Source organism: Myodes glareolus, chromosome 22 (genome assembly GCF_982192425.1).
Source record: "Myodes glareolus chromosome 22, mMyoGla1.1, whole genome shotgun sequence".
In the NCBI taxonomy this organism is placed as follows: Eukaryota; Metazoa; Chordata; class Mammalia; order Rodentia; family Cricetidae; genus Myodes; species Myodes glareolus.
In genome coordinates, this window is record NC_142047.1 from 42,135,654 (window position 1) to 42,159,452 (window position 23,799).

Consider the following 23,799-nt stretch of genomic DNA (forward strand, 5'->3'; position numbering starts at 1 on the left):
TGGGATGGGTCATTGAAAAATATTACAGCAGTAAAAATAATGAGCTTGTAGCAAAGATAAAATTTACATAGAAAATGAGCTTGCATAGGGTAATAATAATAGAAAGAATTAACAGTGGAAGAAATTACAGCAAGGTTGAGAGATCATTATAATCAAGCTTCAGATAAATCCACACTCGTGTTCAGGATGGTATGCATGGAAGAAGGTTGCAAATTACTGTGAGAGATGCTGGTCCATCAAGAAGAAGCTCCCCAACCCTTTTAACTGAATCAGGCTGTTGTCATTTCTCCCCCCAGGTGAAGCTAGACTGACCTCTAGTTCCACCCTGATCAACCTCACCTTGGGCAGCCTTCTGGACGATCAGCATTGGCATTCTGTGCTCATCCAGAGACTGGGCAAACAGGTCAACTTTACAGTGGACGAGCACAGGCGTCACTTCCATGCCCAGGGAGAATTCAATTACCTGGATCTTGATTATGAGGTGTGGTGGTTACATTTCAATTAATACCGATTTGATGATGCATATGTGGTTTAACGTCCTAATAGAAAATACGCTATAAAGAAAGACACCTTCAGAGCAAATCTCCAGGCTGACAAAGCATTCCTCAGGTGGCCTAGCTTATTAGCATAAGGGACGTGGGGCTCATCATTTATTATGTATTTATATGTATCATTATAGAACATGATCGTCATCTACTTGACATGAACAGTCACAGGACTTCATAGGCAGAGTTTCTTTCTCACGATGAGATCTCATTGCCACATGCAAATCTAGAATGCATGGTCTGATTTCTTTTTGGGTTTGACCCCTGAGAAACAGAGATTTATGAGAGACGATTTATGCAAATAGCAATTTGTGCTAGAAACATATACAAAATAAAATATCATAATTAGCTACATTATTAAATAGACAAGTTCTACTGTGAATCAAAAAGTGTATTTTTCTTCATTAAGCAATAAATATCAAAACCAGGTGTGATTAGTGATTTGGAAAGATAATCAAGCCGTCACATAAATGAAGACTGAATGCACATAAATTTGTTTTTAAAAATCGGTATCTTAATTTTTTCTATGTGTGGTGTTGTAAAGTTATTTCCGTGATTACTGCTATAATTTCTAATCATAATTATTTAAACAGGTTATCATAAAAATCACTAAACAATATTATTGATGCCATTTTTCTTTCTAAGATCAGCTTTGGAGGGATCTCAGCACCTGCAAAATCAGTGTCGTTGCCGTACAAACACTTTCATGGATGCCTGGAGAACCTCTATTATAATGGAGTGGATGTCATCGGCTTGGCCAAGCAGCACAGCCCTCAGCTCATCACCACGGTAAGAGTCTCCGTATGAAGCAACGAGTAAGATGAACCTTTTCCAAATAAAATTGTTCCCTCTGAGGGTCTTGCTTATAATGTTTTAGAGATGGCTCTTATTTAAAACATTTTCTTCAGTTGACAGTATGCATATAGGAGATTAGTTCTATTTAAGGGAATTATAATTCATAAAATGACTATGTTTCATATATTTATTTTTATGTAAAGTAAACACATGATAGATTTTTCTTGTGTAGACACAACACACACTGACACACACAGACACACAGACACACACACACACAGAGATACGCTTGCACATGCACACATGCATTCATCTCCTCATTCTAGAAAGGGAACCCATAAAAGACCAAAGTAATGATTATCCAAAGTCCAGCTTGATGAATCTATGAGTTTCTATTGGAGTAATTAATACAGGTATGGGTACCAGGTTGCTTACAGGAGCACAGACGACCGGAAAGCAATTCCATCGTGGAAGAGGCCACCCAAACACAGCTGCTGATGAGTCAGACTGCTGCTCCAGAGCTGTCTCCTCCCATAAAACTGAAGAGAGACCTTCCAGAATTTTCTGAGCTTCAGCTTTCTAAGCCATGATGTTTTGTTTGCTTCTTGAATCTCATGAGCCTGCCTTTTCATCTAGATGGAATGTTTTAACTTGGAAATAACTGTCATACAACAGTAAATCTTAAAAAAAAATAGTATGGGAAATATTTTTGAATTTTCTTGTGATATGGTTTTTAATTTTGTCAAGGATTTTTCAGTTTTGTTGAGGTATTACTGTTTCAGTAGATTAATTATTTTTATTTTTATTTAAGAAGTTGTTCCCTGCCCAGTAGGTTAGATGGGCACAGTCTCTGAAATCGGGTAGTATTCTGGTGTGTTAACAAGAAACTAGAAACACTGGCATTTGTCATGGTCATTTCGTAACAAATAAAGAACTTACAGGTTGTCACAACATTGTGGCTGCCAGACCGTGTAAATAGTGTTGTTGTCTGGGCTCCTTTATACCCCAAGTCCATGGAATTATGGGACCATTTAGCTCTCTCTGTTGGTCATGGTTCAGTCAGGGAAGCAATAGTGGAGTGTGTTCCAAACAAAGCATCTTTCTCGGGATGTGGAACTTAGCAGAGGAACCAGGAAGTGAAGGCCTGGCACGGGAAAATTGAAGATCAGATTAGTCACTGTCTGAAGCTGAGCTGTGAATGGACCGATTGGACTTGGCAGAGGATTTGTGGCTAATGCAGGCAGCTTTCTGAGCCTTCTGTACGAGATGTTGTCTCTGGGTGGTTTCTGTCCTTATAAATCCATGATGCACATCTGGGGTGGGCATCAGCTTGGCTTGTTGCTGCCCAGTAGGACCAGATGTCTTGATGAATAGATGGTATAGAGTGAAGGAGAGCAGGGCAGTGGGACAAACCAGCGTCCCTCGGTACTCATCATTAAGTCCATAGCTGTGGTGGGTGAGCACACGAATGCTTTTGGTGGATGTGTGAATGGGTGCAAGTGGAGGCTGAAAGCTGCCGTTCAGAATCACTGTCAATCACTCCTCCACCTTATTCATTGCTGCTGTATCTGCCTGTCAAACCCAAAGCTTCTCTGTCTGATGTTTGCCAGCTTGCTCTGGGGATCCCCTATCTCTGCCTGCTCAGGCTGGAATTACATGTGGCCTCCCTGCCCACCCAGTATCGTTGTGGGGTGTGTTTCTGGGGATCCAAACTCCAGTAATCAAGTTAGCAGATCAAGTTCCTTGACCGCTGGATATCTTCCCAGTCTTGGTCATGGTTTTTTGGCATGGGTTCTGGAAAATGGAACTCTAGTCTTCTTGTTAGCAAGCAGTCAGGGTTATCACCACCAGTTTGTGCTCACCCTTTACTGTACATGCTTCCCAAAGCCTTTGGGGCGAAATGACTGGTGCTCTACTTCTGACAGTCAGTCATCATTTGAGATTTACAGGAAACTTTTACCCAGAATCAGCCAATGATTGAAATTCTGGAAAGCACAGTTTCCAGCTTTACTGCTTTGATAATAAAATGCCGATGTAAATAGATTTTCATTAGTTTCTTTCATTGCTTAAAATTCAAAATATGTAAATTGAATCTCATGTTGTGCAGAAAATCCCAAAGAGCATCACAGGAATATTTATTATGGAAAAGATTTTATTTCTAATTCTCTGTGAATCTGTGTTATTTGTATGTTCCTAACATCCAGTAAGGTTTTATTTTCATTACCTTTTTGTTTATGGGAGATAATTTAAAATGAAATATAGACAGATGTGTGTGTTTCATTCAAAATAATATTTCTACATAATGCTTGTACGAAGATTCCCTCTGTCCATGGACAAGAGGATGTGCTGTATATAGGGCAGGAGGAGGTAGCTACCCAAATAAAGAATAGGATCAAACTGTAGTGAATAGCTGGTCCCATGTCCACAGGGTTTGATGGTCTTAAAATTTCCTTTATTTTATAAGTTAGGGCATACATTATCAGTTAGCATTTTATGCTCTTAAGCTTTTAACATTTCACCAAACATACAACGTAACTGTTGTATAAAGTAAAAGTTCAGTTTTTAACAGAATCATTTTTATTTGTTTGTTTGACCAAGATTTCCTCTCCATGTTTATTCTTGTTGATGAGGTTGATTTCATTGACTTTGCTAGTCTGTACTAAGGTTGAAGAATGTGGAGAAAACCTGGGGGCACACTTCAAGAGCTTTTAAGATAAATGGTAAAGATTTGGATCTTCATGGTACAGCAAAATGTTTTCTGGCTAGAGTCATATAAGATTAATAATCAGATTTCACAAGTATTTAAATTCCATTCCACATGGGCTGAAACGAGCTGAATGCTTGCTCCTGTCCTCTGCCTCAGGGAAACACATCGTTTTCTTGCTCACAACCACAGTCTATGCCTTTGACTTTCCTGAGCACCCGGAGTTACTTGGCACTCCCAGCACCTTCCAAAGAGGAAGCCGTCTCAGCCAGTTTTCAATTTCGAACCTGGAATAAGGTGGGACTTCTGCTCTTCAATGAAATCCAGCTGGTTTCGGGCGGTCTTCTTCTCTTGCTCAGCGATGGGAAACTTAAACTGAATCTCTACCAGCCAGGAAAGACACCCAGTGACATCACAGCAGGTATTAAATGTATTCCTGCAGGCAAAGCGTATGGGTTTGGAAGATTTCGTTATCTCTGTGCCTCTTCTCCATAAATTTCATGCATAATCAAAAATTAATATTTGTTTAATAAATGGATACTTGAGTTAATAAGATTATCACTACCCTTCCTTAGAGAAACTTGGTTCCAATTTTTCTTCTAGATACGATTCCAGTGTTCAAAATTCTTATTAACAGAGTTAGTAATGATGAGGGAATAGAAATTTCTATCCATGACCCTTCCACCAATTCAGACAAGTCATCATCATCCCTGGAGAAAATGGGTTTTGGAGTAAAAGTGAATGGCACTGAAGCAGGCCGGTAAATGAGCTGAATGTTTCAGTGAAAAATTGGACTGCTAAATAGCTATTGTCCAACTTTGTATGGAGCATAGAGTCACACTGGTACCTGTAGCTATCTATGTCATTATCCTAAAATTCAAATATACCTGTAATGGTTACATTACATTTAAAACTGGATACATTTTTAAACAGGCAAAGATTTGTGAAAATTTTGTCATTTGGGTACCAATTGAAGTTCTCTGTATTTGTGTACAGTATAGCATCCTTTTTTTTTATCAATTAGAGCTAATATAATTAAGGTGACTTTATATGTGTCTTGTTAATGTTCAATCTAGGTCAGAGCTGTGAGTGAGGGATATATTTGTCTCTTCATTAAAATTATATAGCTTTCAACAAGGAATCTCCATCAGAGCTTTTCATATACAGAATAGCATCTACTCCTGGCAGCTAGAGGTCACATTGGGGTAAACTACTACATTAATTTAATAAATGATCTTTAAAAACAATTTGTAGATGTTACTGTACTATTCCTGTATATTAACCATCACCAACATTTATAGAATATGATTAGGGAAGGAAAAAAATGAGAAAAGTTGAAATAGAGTCTAGAACTAATAAGAAAAGTATGTATACCAATTGGTGCTGGCGTGGTGCTTAGTTGGGCTTTCGGAGACTTTCATAGTGAGAAAAAACTATGACCACAAGGAACCAGGAGAGGAGAAGGTTTGCTTCACTAACATTCCCACATCATAGCCCATCATCAGAGGAGGTAGGACAGGAATCTGGAGACAGGAACTGATGCAGAGGCCATGGAGACATGCTGCTTCTGGTTTTCTCCTCATACCTTCCTCAGCCTGCTTTCAGAGAGCACCCAGGACCACTAGCCAAGGCACAGCACCACCTACAGTGAGCTGGACCCTCCCACATCAATCATCAATCAAGAAAACATACCACAGACTTGTCCACAGGTCAATCTGGTAGAGGCAGTTTTTCAAGTGAGGTTCTCTTTTCCAAAAGCTTCACCTTGTGTCAAGTTGACATAAAACCAGCCAGCACAGGGATCCATTGTTTGTATATTTTTATTGCCATTCATGTTCCTGCATCGCCACAGTTTAAGTTACAGTGTTAGAAAGTCAGCATTAATTATAATTTTTGAGAAGTACTATGCTGTGACTTCTTATGTAATATTCAATGTGGCGGATTTGTAGTCTGGACCAAAGGAAATGAATTAATCAGTGCCATATGAATAATTAAGAGACTCCTAAACTGAGAGTCTAAAAATGTAAGCTAGTCACTAGTGTGTAGAGTATTGTGATGTATTTAGCATCCTCTTGAAGTGGTTACAGCCATAGCCTAGTTTTCAACATCTTAAAGAAACTGCTTTGGTACAACATCACTGTAGTGAGCTGCGTGAAGCTAGCTCACTTCCAACCTCTTTCCAGGAATGTGTGGTTAATAAATTACTAGGTATAGCTCTGCATAGAATACCCTAAGTGACTTTAAAATCTCTAAATGAATGTTTGAACATGGACAAGGCAAAATCCATTATGATATCATGTGACTTTATATGATTATTTTCATAGCTTGTAATAAGGAATCTAACTATGAGAGTCAGGGTGGTAAAAATAAATTACATTGAAAATAGCCACCGTTGGCCACCAACTCTCCCCACTCTTTTTTTCCGGTTTCCTTCAAAATTATATATCTAATAACTATGAAAGTTTAAGCCATCCTTATGTAATGAAAAGATTTATTACAACATAATGCTGATCCAACAGTGACACATGACTTTATTTCAAGTCATTGTAATACAGCTATTGATTTGGTTGTCAAACCTTATTAAGTGCACCCCAAGTAGGTTATGGGATATATGTTAATTTTTGTGAATTTCAGTGAAGCAAATATTTTGTTTAAATTTACAAATGAATTACTTAAATGTTAGTTTTTGGCTGGTTAGCTTCTTTTCCCATAGGAAATGACCTTTCACTAGGGGTCATTTGGGTTACTATACTATACTAAATCTTTTCATTAAATAGGGATGACTTAAACATTCATAGTTATTAGACATATAAATTAACAATCCTAAGGGTTTGAAAAATTAAAAAATATTTTTGCCTTTCCTAGTGAAAGAAACTAAATTATACAGAGGAAGAACTGAATTATGCAAATATCTGAATTATCAGGATAAATTTGTAATGGAGTGTACCATTGGCAAATTGTCATTTGGAATTATTTGAAAATATTATGTGAACCTAAGCCATCCTTGAAATATTAATGATAGTATATTAGCCTAAATCATGAGACGTTTTAGCAGGGCTCTTTAATCCCTCATGACAGAAGGTGTTTTCAGCCCTTGTCACTGTTAGAGATGTCAAATCAAAACCCATCCAGATGCCTTCAAGGACCTAACATAACAACGCAGTTGTATTTCCTTATTAGAAATGAAATTCTTTGCTGTCAAGTTTGAAGTTCCTACAATAATCTTAGCATTTTTGCCTAATTGGAAAAATCAGGCTTGTGGACAAGCTTTTTTTCAAGCCCCAGAGCAGAAGTTGCCTGTGGTAATCGCTGGTGCTGTCTGAGGTGTGTGTTTTGGTAGACATTTCCAATCCTGGTGTTCCTGGCAATGGTACAGCTCTCTCGGTGTGTCTCCCCCAGTAGAAACCATTCCTTAGTTCCACCTCATCCCCTTTCTTTGTTAATCTCTTCCTCTCTTCACTCTGTAAACCTGTCTCCTTCAAACTCCTGCCCTCCACTGAAGGCATAGTTCCCAATGACCCCTATATTTTTACCCTGACAGGAGCTATCTAGTGATCTGGGTCCTTAATTCTGGCTAGTGACGCTCGTTAGGAAACGCAGGAGCCCTGTGATTTCAGAGCGCTGGGAGATCTTTGGAGATGGGCGTTGCTCTTCAGGGGCTCCTTGAATGATGGCATCCGTGTAATTGCCTCCTGCCCCTTTGCAGAGGATCTTCCCTAAGTGGCAGGCTTGATGCTTTTCTTATCTATCTTCCCTTCTAGATGCTTGCTACAGTCTAAGCGGAGGCTGAGGACAGCTGAGCTGTCGGACTGTTTCTATAGCAATTTACGACAGGCCTGCAGATTACACCGGAGAAAACAGATAAAAACCTGCTCACTTCCTGCTATGATCTGTGTAACAGTTATGTGGCTTAACCCAGAGCAAGGGTTGAAGACTTGGATTGAGGAAGAGAAGGCTCTAGAACAATTCCATTCTTTCCACCACCTACAACTGCAAATACTTCCATTTATTATTTAGTTCTTGTATTTGCAGTGGGCAGTGTTCTCCTAGCCTAAGATCACCTTGGACGTATTTGGCGTTTGGGCACCTTGAGACTGTTGCTCGTTGCAAGAAGACTCACGTGAGCAACTTGATGTAGACATATTGAGAATGACATACAATCTGGGGTTCTGTTCATGGACCAGTGCGTCTAGAAAACAAACGTTCGCTGTAGATGAAATGCTCTTAGGAAGTGGGGATAATTCTGTGATCTGGTATTGTTGTAATCGTTATCTAGAAGGATGAAAGGAAGAAATCATGATGAAATAACCGACATTAGTCATTGCGGTGGCCATTTTCGTGTGTGTTGCTGGCATCACCACTCCTGGCAGAAGCCGTGTCAGGGAGGAAGGGCTGGCTTAGCTCATAACCTTGGGGAGTTTCGGTCCATCATCCCGGGAAAGGCATGTTGGAGCTGTAGGCTTCATTATCACAGAATGTGTGATACAGGAGCCTGTCAACACCACATCTGGTCAGGAGGCAGAGAGGCCGGACCTAGGGGTTGTTCTATAGCTAGCCTTCAGAAGAAGATCCTGGTGACCTGCCTCCATTAGCTAGGCTTGAAGGCTCCACAGCCTCAAAGTTGCATCACCCGGAGACCAGTCTTTCAAACCATTAACCTGCAATGGGACATTAAACATTCAAATAGTGACAGTAGTTATTCACATTATTTAGAGGAGGGAGAAATTTAGTATCCCTCTTGTTTATACATTAATCTAATTTTCTTTTGGGGCTGTATACAACCAAGAATTTGAAATAGCAGTATTTTTGTTTGTTTATTCCTTTGATGTTTTGAGAAAAGACCTTGCTTGCTGGCCAGGAGCTTACTATGTAGACTAGGCTGGCCTTGAACTTACAGCCCTTCTCTTGTTTCTGCCTTCCAAGTGTTGGGATAATAGGCAGGCATGCACCAATACAGGCAGCCTAGAAATAGTTTTGGTTTCTTCTCTTGATCCTTTTGTCACAAAGCTACTGATGTTGGCATTCTGGGAGTTTACTTATGTTCAGTGGGATAGCTCCAGGTCTGGTGTGGGAGAATTATCTGTATTCTGTCAATCATGTATTTTAATAAAACGCTGATTGGCCAGGCAAGAAGTATAGGCGGGAAAACCAGACAGGAAGTAGAGGTGATGCAATGAGAACAGGAGAATTCTGGGAAGCAGGAAGCTTCCTTTGCCGTTCCTGCCCAGACCACCGAAGAGGCAACATGTGAGCTGCCACACTGAGAAAGGTACTGAGCCATGTGTCTAACATAGATAATGATAAGGGATTAATATAAGTTACAAGGACTAATAAGAAGCCTGACCTAATGGCCCAATCAGTTTATAACCTTATGGAGTCCTATGTGTGATTTTCTTTGGGATATGCCAGCTGTGGGGTACCAGGCAGGACAGAAACCCCAACAAGCCGGCCCCCTCACACTACACAGGTCCTTCACCTGGCCCTGCATGGCAGCCAGGTTCTCACAGCTCAGCTTCTTTGTAGCCACATGCCTTATTGCCAGCCCTGCCTTTCCCCCTTCTCAAAGTTGATTGTCTGACGTGAAGAAAAATAATGAGAACACCTGCCTTATAGGCAGAGAAAATTGTGGGTTTTAGAGTCAGGCAAGGGTTTCTGGTTTGTTTTTGTTGCTTATTAGCTGGATAGCACCCACGGTAATCATTTAGTCTCCCAAAGCTTCATTTTCTTCATAATTAAAACAAGGGCAATAACTACTGTGGTGTAAATTACGTAATACATAGAAAGCACCAAACAGTACTTGGGAGCCATTGCTCAAGAACATTGTTGCAATTATTTCTTTATTAATATAGCAACAATGTACTTACTCCACCGATGAGTGGGGCCTGGAATATAGCTCTGTGATAGAGTACTTGCCTCCTCATGGCCCTGGTCTTGCTGCCCAGGATGGAAAAGGGATTATGAGTGATGGGTGTAATAGTTTCAGTGTGAAACATCTCCCTCACAGGCTCATGACTTAGGATTCTTAGTTCACAGTTATGGGTGATGTTTGGGGTTTTTGAAAACTTTGACGCTGCAGAGAAGATTGGAGGAGGTGGGATGGTGGATCTGAATTGCTGAGGGTTACCTCGGGTCTGATCTCTTTCTGGTTTTGGTTTGTTAATTTTTTTTGTTTTGTTTGTTTTATTTTGTTTTTCCTACTGGTATGGGAATAATCTCAGCTACACATGTCTGGCATCAGGAATTCTGTCATGACATCTAGCCATAAACCATAATAAACCTTCTTTCTTTTAAAAAGGATGTGTGTGTGTTATAAGTGTTAAATGTGTGTGTTATAAGTGTTAAATGTGTGTGTTATAAGTGTTAAATGTGTGTGTTATGTGTTAAATGTGTGTGTGTTTTAAGTGTTAAATGTGTGTGTGTGTGTGTGTGTGTGTGTGTGTGTGTGTGCGTGTGTGTGTCAAAGTAGCCATGGAGGCCAGAAGAGGGTTTCAGGGCATCTGGAATTATAACAGATTGTGAGTTACCAAGTTCAGGTGTTGAGAACTGAACTCAGGTCCTCTGAAAGAGCAGGAAGCATTCTGAACCAATGAGTCATCTTTTCAGTCCTATAAACTTTTCCTTTCTTAAGTCATTGCTCTTAGGTATTCTGTCACAGCAATGAGATGAATCACTAATAAAGGAGCGATAGAGTTGAGTTAGGTAATATAATTAATAAGGGGAAAGAACAAGGAACAAGTTGCAAAGAACAAGGTAAAGTTCCTCCCTTTAACTGTAGTGTGGCGTTCAAAGGGGACACTTCCTATCAGATTGAAAGGTAGGAAAGTGAAGTGGAGTCTGATTTACTAGGTAGGGCTAATCGAAATATGTTAGGGATCACTCATGTTTTAATTTGAGCAATCCATCCCGTTGACAGGCAATAAGTCTACTCCACAGGTAAATGATGTCTATTATACCAAATTTCAGCTTTCTAAAGGCCGCTCTGGAAGTGTGGCCCCAGTTCTTAACCTGCTGGCCAGTTAAATGATTGCATTTCACTGGGCCAAATTGCAGCGTGGGTTGTCCTGCCAATCTTTTGTTCATAATCTAACTTGGCTTCCGTATGGAAAGTAGGATTCCAAAGGCCTGCCCCAGCCTTTGGTTTAATTCTGTCCCATGCCCAGTCAGCAGATGCCCAGGGCACAGCTACACAAAGCGCAATCCTTGGACCACTATGATCTCTTTGCGGGGTCTGTATGAACCCACAAGTATGAGAACAAACATAAAGCTTTTGGAAATGGTTATAGAACAAAGAAACCCATATAAGGCATAAGTACATGTTTAGTAGACTTACATTTTTTAATGTTTCATTTTCAGTTTTTATTTTATGTGTATGGATGTTTTGTCTGCATGTATGCCTGTGTACCTTGTGCATGAAGGGTCTTTGGAGGCCGAAAAAAAGATTGGATCCCCAGGGGTGGAGTTACAGATGACTGTCAAGTACCAGGTGGGTGCTGGGAATCAAATCCTGGTCCTCAGGAAGAGCAGGCCATGCTTTTAACCATCAGTCTCTAGACCTGTACTTGATATATCATGGATTTTATAGTAATCCAATTTATCTTGTGTTAGAAAAGTATCACTATGCAAGCCAGACAAGGCAGCACATACCTTGGAGCCCCAGCATGTGGGTGGCTGGGATAGGATGATACTTATTTTAAAATCATCTTGGGCTGCATATCAAACTCTATAACTAAAGAAGGAAATAAAATCAGGGCTGGGGCAATTGATTATTCAGTGGATAAAACATGTGCAGAACAAGAGTGAAGACCTGAATCTGAATTCCTGAGAGCACCAGATGTGGTAGTACATGTCCGTAATCCTAATTCTCCCCTGGGAAGATGGGGAGCAGATATGGGAGAATCTGCAACACTTAGCAGGTCAGTTAGCTTGACGTATGCCACAGTGAGAACAAAGGACTCACAAGCAAGTAGAGGGGAGAGCTGCCACCTTAGGCGTTCTTACCTCCATGAGCACAATGTGGCATGTATTCACACAGACATGGGTGTAGGCACATGGCCCTGTTCACTCACAATCATAGGACAGTTTGACCACTAGAAAATTCATCAGCATAGGTGTTTTCTTTGTTGAAAAGCAACAAATGGCGCTGGCACAACTGGATGTCAACATGTAGAAGAATGAAAAGAGAACCATATCTATCCCCATGCACAAAACTCAAGTTCAAATGGATTAAAGACCTCAATATAAGTCTAACCACACTGAACCTGATAGAAGAGAAAGTGGGAAGTAGTCTTCAATTCATGGGCACAGGAGATCACTTTCTAAATATAATCCCTGTAGCACAGACACTGAGAACAACAATTAATAAATGGGAAAACTGAGAAGCTTCTGTAAAGCAAAGATCACAGTCAATAAGACAAAAAGGCAACCTACTGATTGGGATAAAATTTTAACCAAACCCACATCAGACAAAAGACTGATCATCAAAATATATAAAGAACTCAAGAATTTAGACATCAAAATTCTAAATAACCCAATTAAAAATGGGGTACAGAACTAAACAGAGAATTCTCAATAGAAGAATCTCAAATGACCAAAAGATACTTAAGAAAATGTTCAACATCCTTAGCTATCAGGGAAATGCAAATCAAAACAACTCTGAGATACCATCTTACACCTGTCAGAATGGCTAAGATCAAAATCTCTAGCTTATGCTAGAGAGAATCTAGAGTAAGGGGAACATTCATTCATTGCTGGTGGGAATACAAACTTGTATAATCACTTTAGAAATCGATATGGCAGTTTCTCAGAAAATCTGAAGTTAACTTACCTCAGGATCCAGCAATACCACTCTTGGGTATATGCCCAAAAGATCCTCAAAATACTATAAAGGCATTTGTCCAACCATGTTCATAGCAGAATTAATTGTAATAGCCAGTCCCTGGAAATAACCTAGATGCCCTCAACCAAAGAATGGATAAAGAAAATGTGGCATATTTACACATTAGTTAAAAAACAGTTAAAAACAATGACACCTTGAATTTTGCATGCAAATGGATGGAATTAGAGAACACTATCCTGAGTGAAGTAACCCAGACCCCAAAAAAATGAATATGGTATGAACTCACTCATAAGTGGATACTAGCTATAAACAAAAGAAATTGAGCCTATAGTTAATGATCCTAGAGAAACTAAGTAATAAGGTGAACCCTAAGAAAAACATAAATAGATCCACCTGAAAAGTCGAAACAGACAAGATCACCTGACAAAATTGGGAGCATGGGGGAGGGTGGAGAAGAGAAGGTGGAGGGGTGAAGAGATGAGGGGAGAAAGGGAGGGGTGAGTAGAACATGAGGTAATGGGATAGTCTAGAAGGAGGAAGGACAGAGATGAGAGCAAGGAAAGAGATATCTTGATTGACGGAGACATTATAGAATTAGCAAGAAACCTGGCTCTGGAGAAATTCCCAGGAATTCACAAGGATGACCCCACCTAAGACCCTAAGCATTAAAGCAGAGGGGGACCCAATCTTGACTTGTCCTGTAGTCAGACTGATGAATATCTTAAATATCATCATAGAATCTTCATCCAGCAACTGATAGAAACAGAGGCAGAGACCGGCATCAGTGCTCTGGGCTAAGCTCCCAATGTCCAGTTGAAGAGTAAGAGGAATGGGAATATGAACAAAGAGGTCAATACTATGATGGGTTCACCCACTGACAAAGTCTACCTGAGCTAATAGGAGCTCACCAACTCTAGCCAGATTGGGAAGTCACAAGCATGGGACCGAACTAGCCCCTCTGACTGTGGCTGACAGTTGCATGGCTGGGGCCAACTGATGGGCCGCTGGCAGTGGCACCAGGATTTATCCCTCCTACATGTACTGGCTTTTAGGGAACCTATTCTCTTTGGATGGATACTTTGCTCAGTCTAGATATAGTAGGGAGGACCTTGGATCTTCCCCAAAGCAATGTGCCTTCCCTGCTCTGAAGATTGGATGGGGGTGGGGTAGGAGGGTATGAGGGGGGAATAGGAGGAGGGGAAGGAGTAAGAAATTGGATTGGTATGTATAATGAAAAAATATAGTTTGTTTTCTTTTAAAAAATTATTTAATTAATTGAAAAAGAAAAAGAAAAAGCAAACTCTAAGGAAAAAAAAACTAAGGAGAAACAACAGATTGGAGCCATTCATTTTGGCATATCTGTGCTTGGTGGGCAAGTTAGAGGACACATAGGGACCAGAGTTGTAGCTGGAAGCCCCTGCACTTATGAGTTAAGTAAGTAAACAAAGGTTTGCCACTCTGAGTGCTGCCTCCTAAAGGTCGTGCTGGAAGGACAAATGGGGAACTTTTGATAGATTTACTAATCTTAGTCATGAGCTTTATAACTCTAGTCTATCTTTTCAGTAGAGTCCACTCTCAGAAATAGCCTTTTTAGTAAGTATCTAATGTGCCTTCTTCACTGCTGTGTCCAAGTATCTTTCACACAGCAATCCAGAATTGGCTCCTAAAAAAATTCTTCCCTTGGATGATAGGATAGTGTGCTTTTAACCCTGGGTAGTATCTGTGTCCCTTTTAGTACACCCCTGACAAAACAATGTAACAATTTAAGAGAGCTTTGGTGCACTTTCACGCCGCAATTGTGAGGGAAACTCATTCAGCTTTATAAGGTGATTACGAATGGCTCCCCGGGCTTCACAGGACGATTGTACTTTGATTTGCTGACTTGCATGGTCTCTGACTGTACGACTGGCAAATCCACCACAAAGAAATCAGTGTCCCTATCCCTGCTTCACCTCGGACACAGCTATTGTGTCTTTTGCCTTTGAGAGGAAGGGCAATGGCATGAGGGTCGCCTTAGGAAGAACTAGAGACCGTGTTTCAGGGGAAGTTCTTGGTTTTTATAACGGCCATATCATATTTATATAAAATTGTGAGTCTGTTTGGAAATGTGTATGTTTTATACAAAGGGAGTGAGAGCAAGAGTGAGCAGGGGCGAGGGAGAACCAGTTCTCTGTACTTTGACAGTCACAGTAAATACATTCCATGGAGCTGAATCAGGGAGCGTTGGATGTCAGACATCGCTCTTCGACGGAAAGTGTTTCTGTGAAGTCTCTGGTCACAAAGGTTTTCTCCAGCAATCTTAGGTCAAACCCATGTACACAACCTTATGCTTAATCTATGCTGTGTCCTTTTGCAAGATATTTAGTATACAACATATGGTTTTAATGACTATTGTTTGATAATTTCATATAGATGTAAAATGTGATTTGATCAAATCTACCCCCCCCTTCCTTCCCTCATTCCCAATAACCGCTTCCCTCCTTATACCATGTGCTCTTTTGAGAAAACCCACTGAGTCCACTTAGCTGCTTGACTGTGCAAGGGCTCCACATCCTAAAATCTCTCTCTCTCTCTCTCTCTCTCCCCTCTCTCTCTCTCCTCCCTCAACTTACTATGTTGTCTAGGCTGGCTTCGAACTCCTAATCCTCCTGTATCATCTATCCTCCCAAGCGGTGGGATTATAGGCATATCCTTCACATTTGGTATGGGGGACAATTCAAATGATGTCCTGATATCTATGCCTTTACTTTCCATAGCTTCAGTGACTGTGGTCAGCTATGGTCTGCAAATACTAAGTGGAAAATCCCAGAAGTAAGCAGTTCGTAGGGCTTAAATGATGCTTATAGTATATTTTTCGATTCTAGTCTTGAGTTACTACTGCTAATGGCTGACTGTGCTTAATTTGCAAGTTGTTTATCATAGTTACATATATGCAGAAAAAAGGCACAGTACATATGGGGTTCGAGCATCCATGGATGTCTTATAATGTCTCCCTCAGGGAAGGTGAGTCTTCAGTAGATTCAAGCCTTGCAGTTGATCTCAAATGTCTACTGCTGCTCATGAGCCACTGACTGCCTTGTGTTTGCTATTGAAAGCTTTTTTTCTACCTCTTCCCCCAGGTGCTGGCTTAGACGACGGCCAGTGGCACTCTGTCTCCTTCTCTGCTAAAAGGAATCACCTGACTGTGGTCGTGGATGGACATGTCACCCCAGCTTCTCCTTGGCTGGGGCCTGAGCAGGTTAATTCAGGAGGCATCTTTTATTTTGGAGGTGAGAAACGGAGTCAGGTCATATGATCCATTGAATCATGTTTGTGTTCCCAATTCTGAGTCATGGGGATGGTATCTCACATGCTTTGACCAGTGCTAACCCTGCTAACCCAGGACTATTTTTTTAACTCTCTTTAAACATGGAAATATTGAGTGGATCAAAATGACAAATTATGACTTAAAATGAATTCCTATAAGGCAGACTTCCTTATGCTTATGGTTTTTATAATGAGATTTATTTTAAGTAGGTCACTTTCTTCACTTCTTATTTTCAAGCCTTGTTAGATTTTTCTAGTGTTCAATGGCCCATGTACATCATCCTCTGATTTGATGGGTTGATGTCACTGCGGTGTTTCTCTGATCTGACTCTTAGCTCCCCTAGAGGGTTATCACTGCTTCCCCACTGCCCAGTACAGAACTCAATATTATGCCAATGGACAAATAATTTAACCTAATTAGTCATAGCAACTCGATCTCTTTGTGGAAGAAAAACAAATACACTAGCACATTTGATAAAAGCAGGACACCAGCCTTCAGCATCAGCCTTTTCCTTAGGGAACAGAACAAATGAACTGTTTAGCCGTCTTATGGATGGTTGGTTGAAATAAAAGCTTGGCAAAGCAGACTCATGGCATCAAAATGAGTTTTTACAACTGAAGTGAAAATACTAGACTCTTCGACACAGGGAGCACAGGCAGTACCAAGACATAATTATGTCATTGTATTCTCCATAATACCGTTGTGTAACATGAGGACAGGCTAGTTGGGGTTTCTGTCCCACCCAGTACCCCACAGCCCACAAACCCCAAAGAAAATTACACACAGGACTCCATAAGATTATAAACTGATTGGCCCATTAGATCAGGCTACTTATTAGCTCTTATAACTTATGTTACCCCATTATCCTTATCTACGTTAGCCACATGGCTCAGTACCTTTTCCAGCGGGGCAGCTTACATTTTTCCTCTGTGGTGGTCTGAGCAGGAATGGCGAAGGGAGCTTCCTCCTCCCTAGCCTTATCCTATTCTCATTGCCCCACCTTTACTTCCTGTCTGGTTGACCCGCCTATACTTCCTGCCTGGCCAATCAGCGTTTTATTAAAATACATGATTGACAATACAGACAATTCTCCCTCACCACCATTGTCTGGCTATTGCATGACTACTGTTTAATAGTTGCTTCTGGGATCAGGGAGAAGCATTGGTGGTTCAAGCTCATACTGTTCTTCTAGTGGATCAGAGTTCGGTTTCCAGACCCCTGTTATGTAGCTCACAAGTGCCTGTTACTCCAGATCTAGAGATCTGATACCTCCAATCTATGACACACATAAACACACACACACACACACACACACACACACACACACACTCACACACAAAATTAACAATGAAATAAATCTTAAAAATAATAACTAATTCTAGAATCATTTTTGGTATGAAAAATGATTTTCAATTTTCAATACTTATCGATGAAATGCAAATGATTTTTAAGAATTGTTATAAAGACACAGACCAGTTCACCAGAGGTTAAATGCAAATTAAAGAACAAATAAAAACAAAGTTAAACAAGGAAGATGAAAACAAGGGACTGGAGGGATGACTCAGTGGTTAGGAACACTGGCTGCTCTTGCAGAGGACCCAGATTTAACTCTTAGCAACCACATGGAGGCTCACACACCTGTTCCTCCAGCTTCATGGAATCCAGCACCCTCTTCTGACTTCTGCGGTACCTGTACTCACATATATACACACACATAGAGAAGCATACATGTATGCAAAATTTAAAGCAAAATCTTTAAGAAACAAAACTCATATAATCCAATACTACAAAAGGCAGAAAAATATTATTTTAAATGAAATATTTGCTTCCCAAACTGAAATTTGTTCATTTATGGACTAAGCTACTTTACAAAACATGATGGATTTTATGGTTACCCTAGGAACATAGTTTTTTAATCAATAGTAAGGCATATGGAATACGTTAACCCAGAGCTTTCAATCCAAATGAAAAGATTTAGAACAGAGAAAAAGATAATAAAAATAACCCACCAAGCATATTGTTAAAGGATACAAAATAAAAATAGAAGTTTGGATAAAACTGCTAATAAATCATGAAAATGAAATTGTCTTTCTTACAGCATTTTATGACCTCTATGTTCAGATTTAGTAATACTTGGCAATTTGATGCATTTTCTCTGGCTACTGTGTTTATTCACGCTGTATATTTGAAAGTGAAGTATATGCATGCTATAATTTTTGTTTATTATGATATGCATGTCACACTCTGTACTATTCTAAAATGGTTTAGATTCACCAAGATTTACTGAAATATCACAAAGTAACGGACAGCTTTACTGTGTACCCCATATCTAAGTTTTCTTTATTGTCCTTGTTTTAGATCTTATGTATTTTTAAGAAATACCAATGACTTGTTGATGTATTTATGTATCTGCAAGTGTGAATGTGGTACACACACATACACACACACACACACACACACACACACACACACACACACGGGTGCAGGTGCCCCCCGGTGTACATGGATGCCAAAGAAGGATGTCAGGCATCCTGTCTTATTGCTCTCCACCTTATTTCTTTGAAGCATGGTCTCTCATTGAACCTGAAGAGAGGCTGTTCTCTAGCAAGCTCCAGGGATTCTCCTCTTTCCATCTGTCTCCATAGTGCTTGGGTAAAAGGCATGTGCAATGCTATGCCTAGCTTTATTTGACTACTGGGGATTTGAACTCATGGTTGTACAAGTACTCTTATCCACAGATCTATCTCTCAACCCCTCTAACATTAAAAAAAAATCCAAATCTTCTCATGCATATTTTTACTTAAGAAAGACTAAGTTTGTCATGCTTGTTTGTCCCTCTAGGAGGTCCCCAGATGACTCCTATCTGAATTAAGAGTTCATTTTTATTTTTCCATTGTTTTTAAATTTACAAGCATTTATGATATTCCTGAAAGATGTGCTATAGAGCTTCTACAGTAAATCCCTAGCACCAAATCCTTTTAATATATGCCCTGTGGTGTCTTGGTTATCCCAACATTTTCAGGGTTTGACTTCATGCATGCATTGAGAAATTCAGTCAGTCCAGAAAACAAACATATTAGGTTTTGGGGAATAGGAATTCTGTATCCCAGAACATTAAAGGCATAGTTTCCCTGAAAAACTCTGGGAATCATTGACATAGTCATGTCTGGGGGAGGGGTAAAGTAAGGCCTCCTAAAGTGCGGTACTGTGTAGCTGGTGACTTTTCTGTACCCTGCCTATTCCCTCTGGACCAGCATCTCTTCTGTCTGCTGGTCCCTACAGCTGCTTATAAAGTAATCATTCAGAAACTTATTAATTCTAATTGTTTTGTTGATGGTTCAGGCTTCTTACTGGCTAGCTCTATATATAAATTAACCATTTCTAATAATCTGTGTATCGCCAAATGCCCCATGGCTTACCAGTAATGCCCTGGCATCTTATTCCTCCTCCAAGGGCTGGTGTCTCTCCGCCTCCAACTCCTTTCTCTCAGTCTGGGCTTTGATTTCCCACCTTGCTATATTCTGCCCTGCCATTGGTCAAAGCAGATTCTTTATTAATCAATGGTAATAAATCATATTCACAGTACACGGAGGGGCATCCCACATCAGCACTGGCTTGATTGCCAGACTGGTAATGGCAGTGGGATGACCACACTCTTTCAATGTCTAACTGAAAGCTTAGTGTCCCTCCACAACATCATGCCCTAGTTGTTCAACAAGAAAACCTTGTTCTGTGTGGATGGAGATACCTTTATCACTGGAGCCTACTTTGTCTAGGTAGAACAAAGTTTCGCAGCAGTTAATTCTTTACCAGTTATTAAAATATTCATGTTTTCTTTAAAAAGCCATGTTCTGAGAAACTCCCCATGGACTTTCCTGTGTTTGTCTCCAAATGCAACTGCAAGTTCAAAGTGATAGTATCATAATCCAGTCACACTGACTTAACTGCCATACTCTACTATGAAGAGTTCGTTCTGCCCCAACAGCTCGGGTTCTGTCCCCACACTGCAGTCTTCAGAGTGACTGCCCCATCGGCTGTTAGGCTGGAGGACTACTTCTCAAAGAACAGAACTCTGTATGCAACACAAAACATTCACAATTTATTCATCACCTTGCTCCCTTCCCTCTTAACCTTTCTTCTTTCAATTGAGTGCTTTTCAAAAAATCAGAGAGCACCGTGGGACACTGCTCAGTTTGGCCATTTATCAGCCATACGTTTTAAACCTTGGTTCTCCGCATGGAAGATAGTTGCATGTCTAATTTCTATAAGTTCTCTTATGTCATCTTTTCTTTTGATGGGTAGCACAGCATGCATCACAAACTGGGGATGCCAACGAGGTGCGGAGTATGCACGTTCTAGTTCCCTGTACAAAGCAAGCATCAGGTATCTGAGGACCAGGTCAGTCCACCATGAAATGGCATCTCCCTTCTGGAGAAGCAACATACATTGATAATTTATGTGTCATCTCCAGAGGCATTTAACACAATGAGTGCCTCTGGTAATGGGTCCATTCATCAATTCGGCATTAAGAATTCTCCGGCCATCTTCCTACTTTAAAACTTTCATGTTTAAAGGGTACAGTATTCGACTTCTCCCTGGTATGGCACTATATTAGCCCATGGTTGCCTTTTCAAAGACTCATGAGAGGAACCTGATAGAACCCTTCTTTACTCTTGGAATTTCTTGCTTAATGAACATTGTATCCAGGAATATGAAGTACCCCTGATCTGACTCTTGGCTTTGTCTATGGTTTTATTGTTTTTCTTTGTGATTTAGTTTGTCTCGTCTTGCTTCCTGCAGACATGGTGCATGATTTAATACATTCTGACATAGTCTGGGATGTGTTGGGCAACACTAGCCATAGAAGAAAGTAGTCAACTATTTAAACTCCTGCTGTACGGGAATTGTCACGTGTTCACCAACTGTTGCCCTTTCTAATCTCTCCTGCCATTTGGACAACAGACCATCTACAAAGAGAGTATGATAATCTTGTGTGCAGTGTGGCTTTCCATGGGAAAAGTGAGCAAATGTCTCTTTGCCCCAAATAGGGCACCTACAACAGATCAAAGAAATGATTCACTCCAAGTGTAGCCCGTGAACCAATGGGTCTACTGGGGCCCTTTATGAGAACATGGCCGGCTCCAAGGCAGTTGTGTCACAGAATGCTAACTCTGCCACGGCTGTTGATTCCCTGAAACTGTTTCTATGGAATTACCTTCAGAACTTCCAGGCAGCTCCACCAGAATCACCTCCACCTCTCCCAAGCAATTTCCTTGTTGCTTATATAACCAAGGGGAGGGGGAGGTCTTTCAACTTTTGTATGATTGCTGATTCCTATCAGCCTGCCTCTTCCCTGCAGGAAGCATTCACATAGGAGTATATCGTTACACAACACTGTACTATGGTCCAGAAGAATCTTAATTCCTGGAAATGCAAACATGACTATGTATCTCAAATTACTACTCAAAAAGCTGTGATGGCCTTTTGTTGATATATTAAATTTGAAACTTTGAAATTTTCATTAAAATCAAAACAGCATATTTCAGAGTGCCTGCTAATAGTTTTAAATAGTATTGGTCTTTCCTTGCCATGTAAATGTATTTTTCTGGGAAGAGAAAGCATTAAAGAGAGATATCCTTGGTGAAAATATTGAATTGTAATGGAAATTTCCAGGTGGAAAACTAGCAGTGAGGAATTAAGAAGTGGCTGCTTCCCTTCTAATTCTGTGAAATCGTAGTCATGGCTGACAGCCATAGCAGCAAAGAAAGATTGATGGGAAATATGTAAGTGAAATATATGTGCTCATACTCCATAAAATTATTTACTTCACTCGAATAAACATTTAGAACATCATTAAACCCAGACAGTAATGGCTAATATTATATTTGTTATTTAAATAATGAAAACAAATCTTAAATGTAAGAAAAAAATTGGCATAAAGAGGACATTCTTTGCTGAGCCAAAGAATAAATAAAATCAAACAGCGAAATATTTTTTGACATTTAGCCATTTGTATTTGTCAAAACTATATGTGGCTCTTACATGTATAAGGAAATAAAGTATTTAATCAAATAAAGAGTTTGTAATTTTATTCTATGTCAATATATCTCCTTTCTCAGATAGTTAGCTGTAAGTGCAGAGGCATTTCATTATTATCAATTTATCTTTTCTTGTCTTCAGTGTACACTTATCCTAGTTCATGTTTTGAGTTTTCCAGTTTAAAGACTAAGTTCCCTCTTAAGCTATAGGAAATTTGACACTGCTTACTGGCACATTTAGTATTTTGGATCCAATAGCTAAACTTCTAAATTTAGATTAAGCTAAATCAGTGCCCACAATTGTAACCACTCTAGTGGCTTCCTTTGAATCCTATGGAAATAAAGACAACACTGCATAGATTTAGAGGAAGCCAATAATGGTTCCAGCAGGTTTATTTCTCTCCTCTAGTGCTGAAGATAATCAAATGTCTGTTTTATTTATTTATTCGTCTATCTAAATTCTTCTGTGATCCTGAATACTGATTTTCTAATATTGCACTGTGGATTCACTTTGCTTTGTTCTTATCAGGTTGCCCAGACAAAAGCTTTGGATCGAGGTGTAAGAGCCCAGTAGGTGGATTTCAAGGATGCATGAGACTCATATCCATCAACAACAAAATGGTAGATCTGATTGCAGTTCAGCAGGGCTCCCTTGGCAACTTCAGTGACCTTCAGATAGACTCATGTGGCATTTCAGACAGGTAAGGACAGCCACACATCTCCATATTGACCTATTCAAAATTTTGATAATAGACTTTTGTTATGTATTTTTCTCACTACTGACATATCAGAAATGAATATTGTATCTACATTAAAAATAAACAAATGTAGCAATTCCTTTGTACAACATTTTTCGAATAATAATATTAATAATAAGTATAAGATATGTGACTGTTAATTACACATAAACATGCTACCAACCTACAAGGTTTGATGCTCATGCTGTTGTGGTTTTATTTTCACTTGTTTTTAATGTGTGTATGTGTGTGTGTGTGTGTGTGTGTGTGTGTGTGTATACAATACGTGAGCAACAGTGCATTTGTGTGTGCGTGTGGGCAGACATGTATATATCATGTCAGGCATGCGGAGTTAAGAAGGCAACTGGGTGTCTCTTCTTATCTTCTATCTCGTGTTAGACAGGCTCTCTTGCTATTTGGACTACGAGCTTCAAAGATCTCTCTTGTCTTCACTTTAGAACCTCTTGCAGAATTTCAGGGGTTCCTGAAATGCTGTAAGATTCATGCAGCTTTATGGGGATTATGTGAATCTGAACTCAGGTCATTATGCTTACTTAAGCAAGTTAACCACTGGGTCAACTTCTCTACCCCGTTATATTTCTAGAAGGGCATAAATGTACCAAAACGTGTCCTTAAACTCAATACACTGTGTCTGTTACCCAAACAGTAAAATTGACTATTAGGTACAGAGACCTGTGTGGTTGATTATTGAGCTGGCCTTAGATTCCCTGATAGATGTATTCAGAGGCAGGGGAACATGACCGGTGCCTAGTCTAATGTGCACTGTCATATCCCATTACTGTCTTCTGTGCAGGAGTAGGAGAATCACTGCCCCTA

General features: G+C 39.9%; 1 protein-coding gene across 1 annotated transcript in view; it reads left to right on the plus strand.

The window, feature by feature from the left end:
- The window catches only part of Cntnap4 (contactin associated protein family member 4), a 298,020-nt gene that overhangs the window by 183,065 nt on the left and 91,156 nt on the right, over positions 1-23,799 (plus strand). Inside the window, exons 6-10 of the mRNA XM_048437330.3 lie at positions 297-481; positions 1,191-1,334; positions 4,204-4,465; positions 16,000-16,149; positions 22,755-22,926. Of these exons, the coding sequence (XP_048293287.3) occupies positions 297-481; positions 1,191-1,334; positions 4,204-4,465; positions 16,000-16,149; positions 22,755-22,926 (913 nt within the window). The remainder of the gene's footprint in view (positions 1-296; positions 482-1,190; positions 1,335-4,203; positions 4,466-15,999; positions 16,150-22,754; positions 22,927-23,799) is intronic.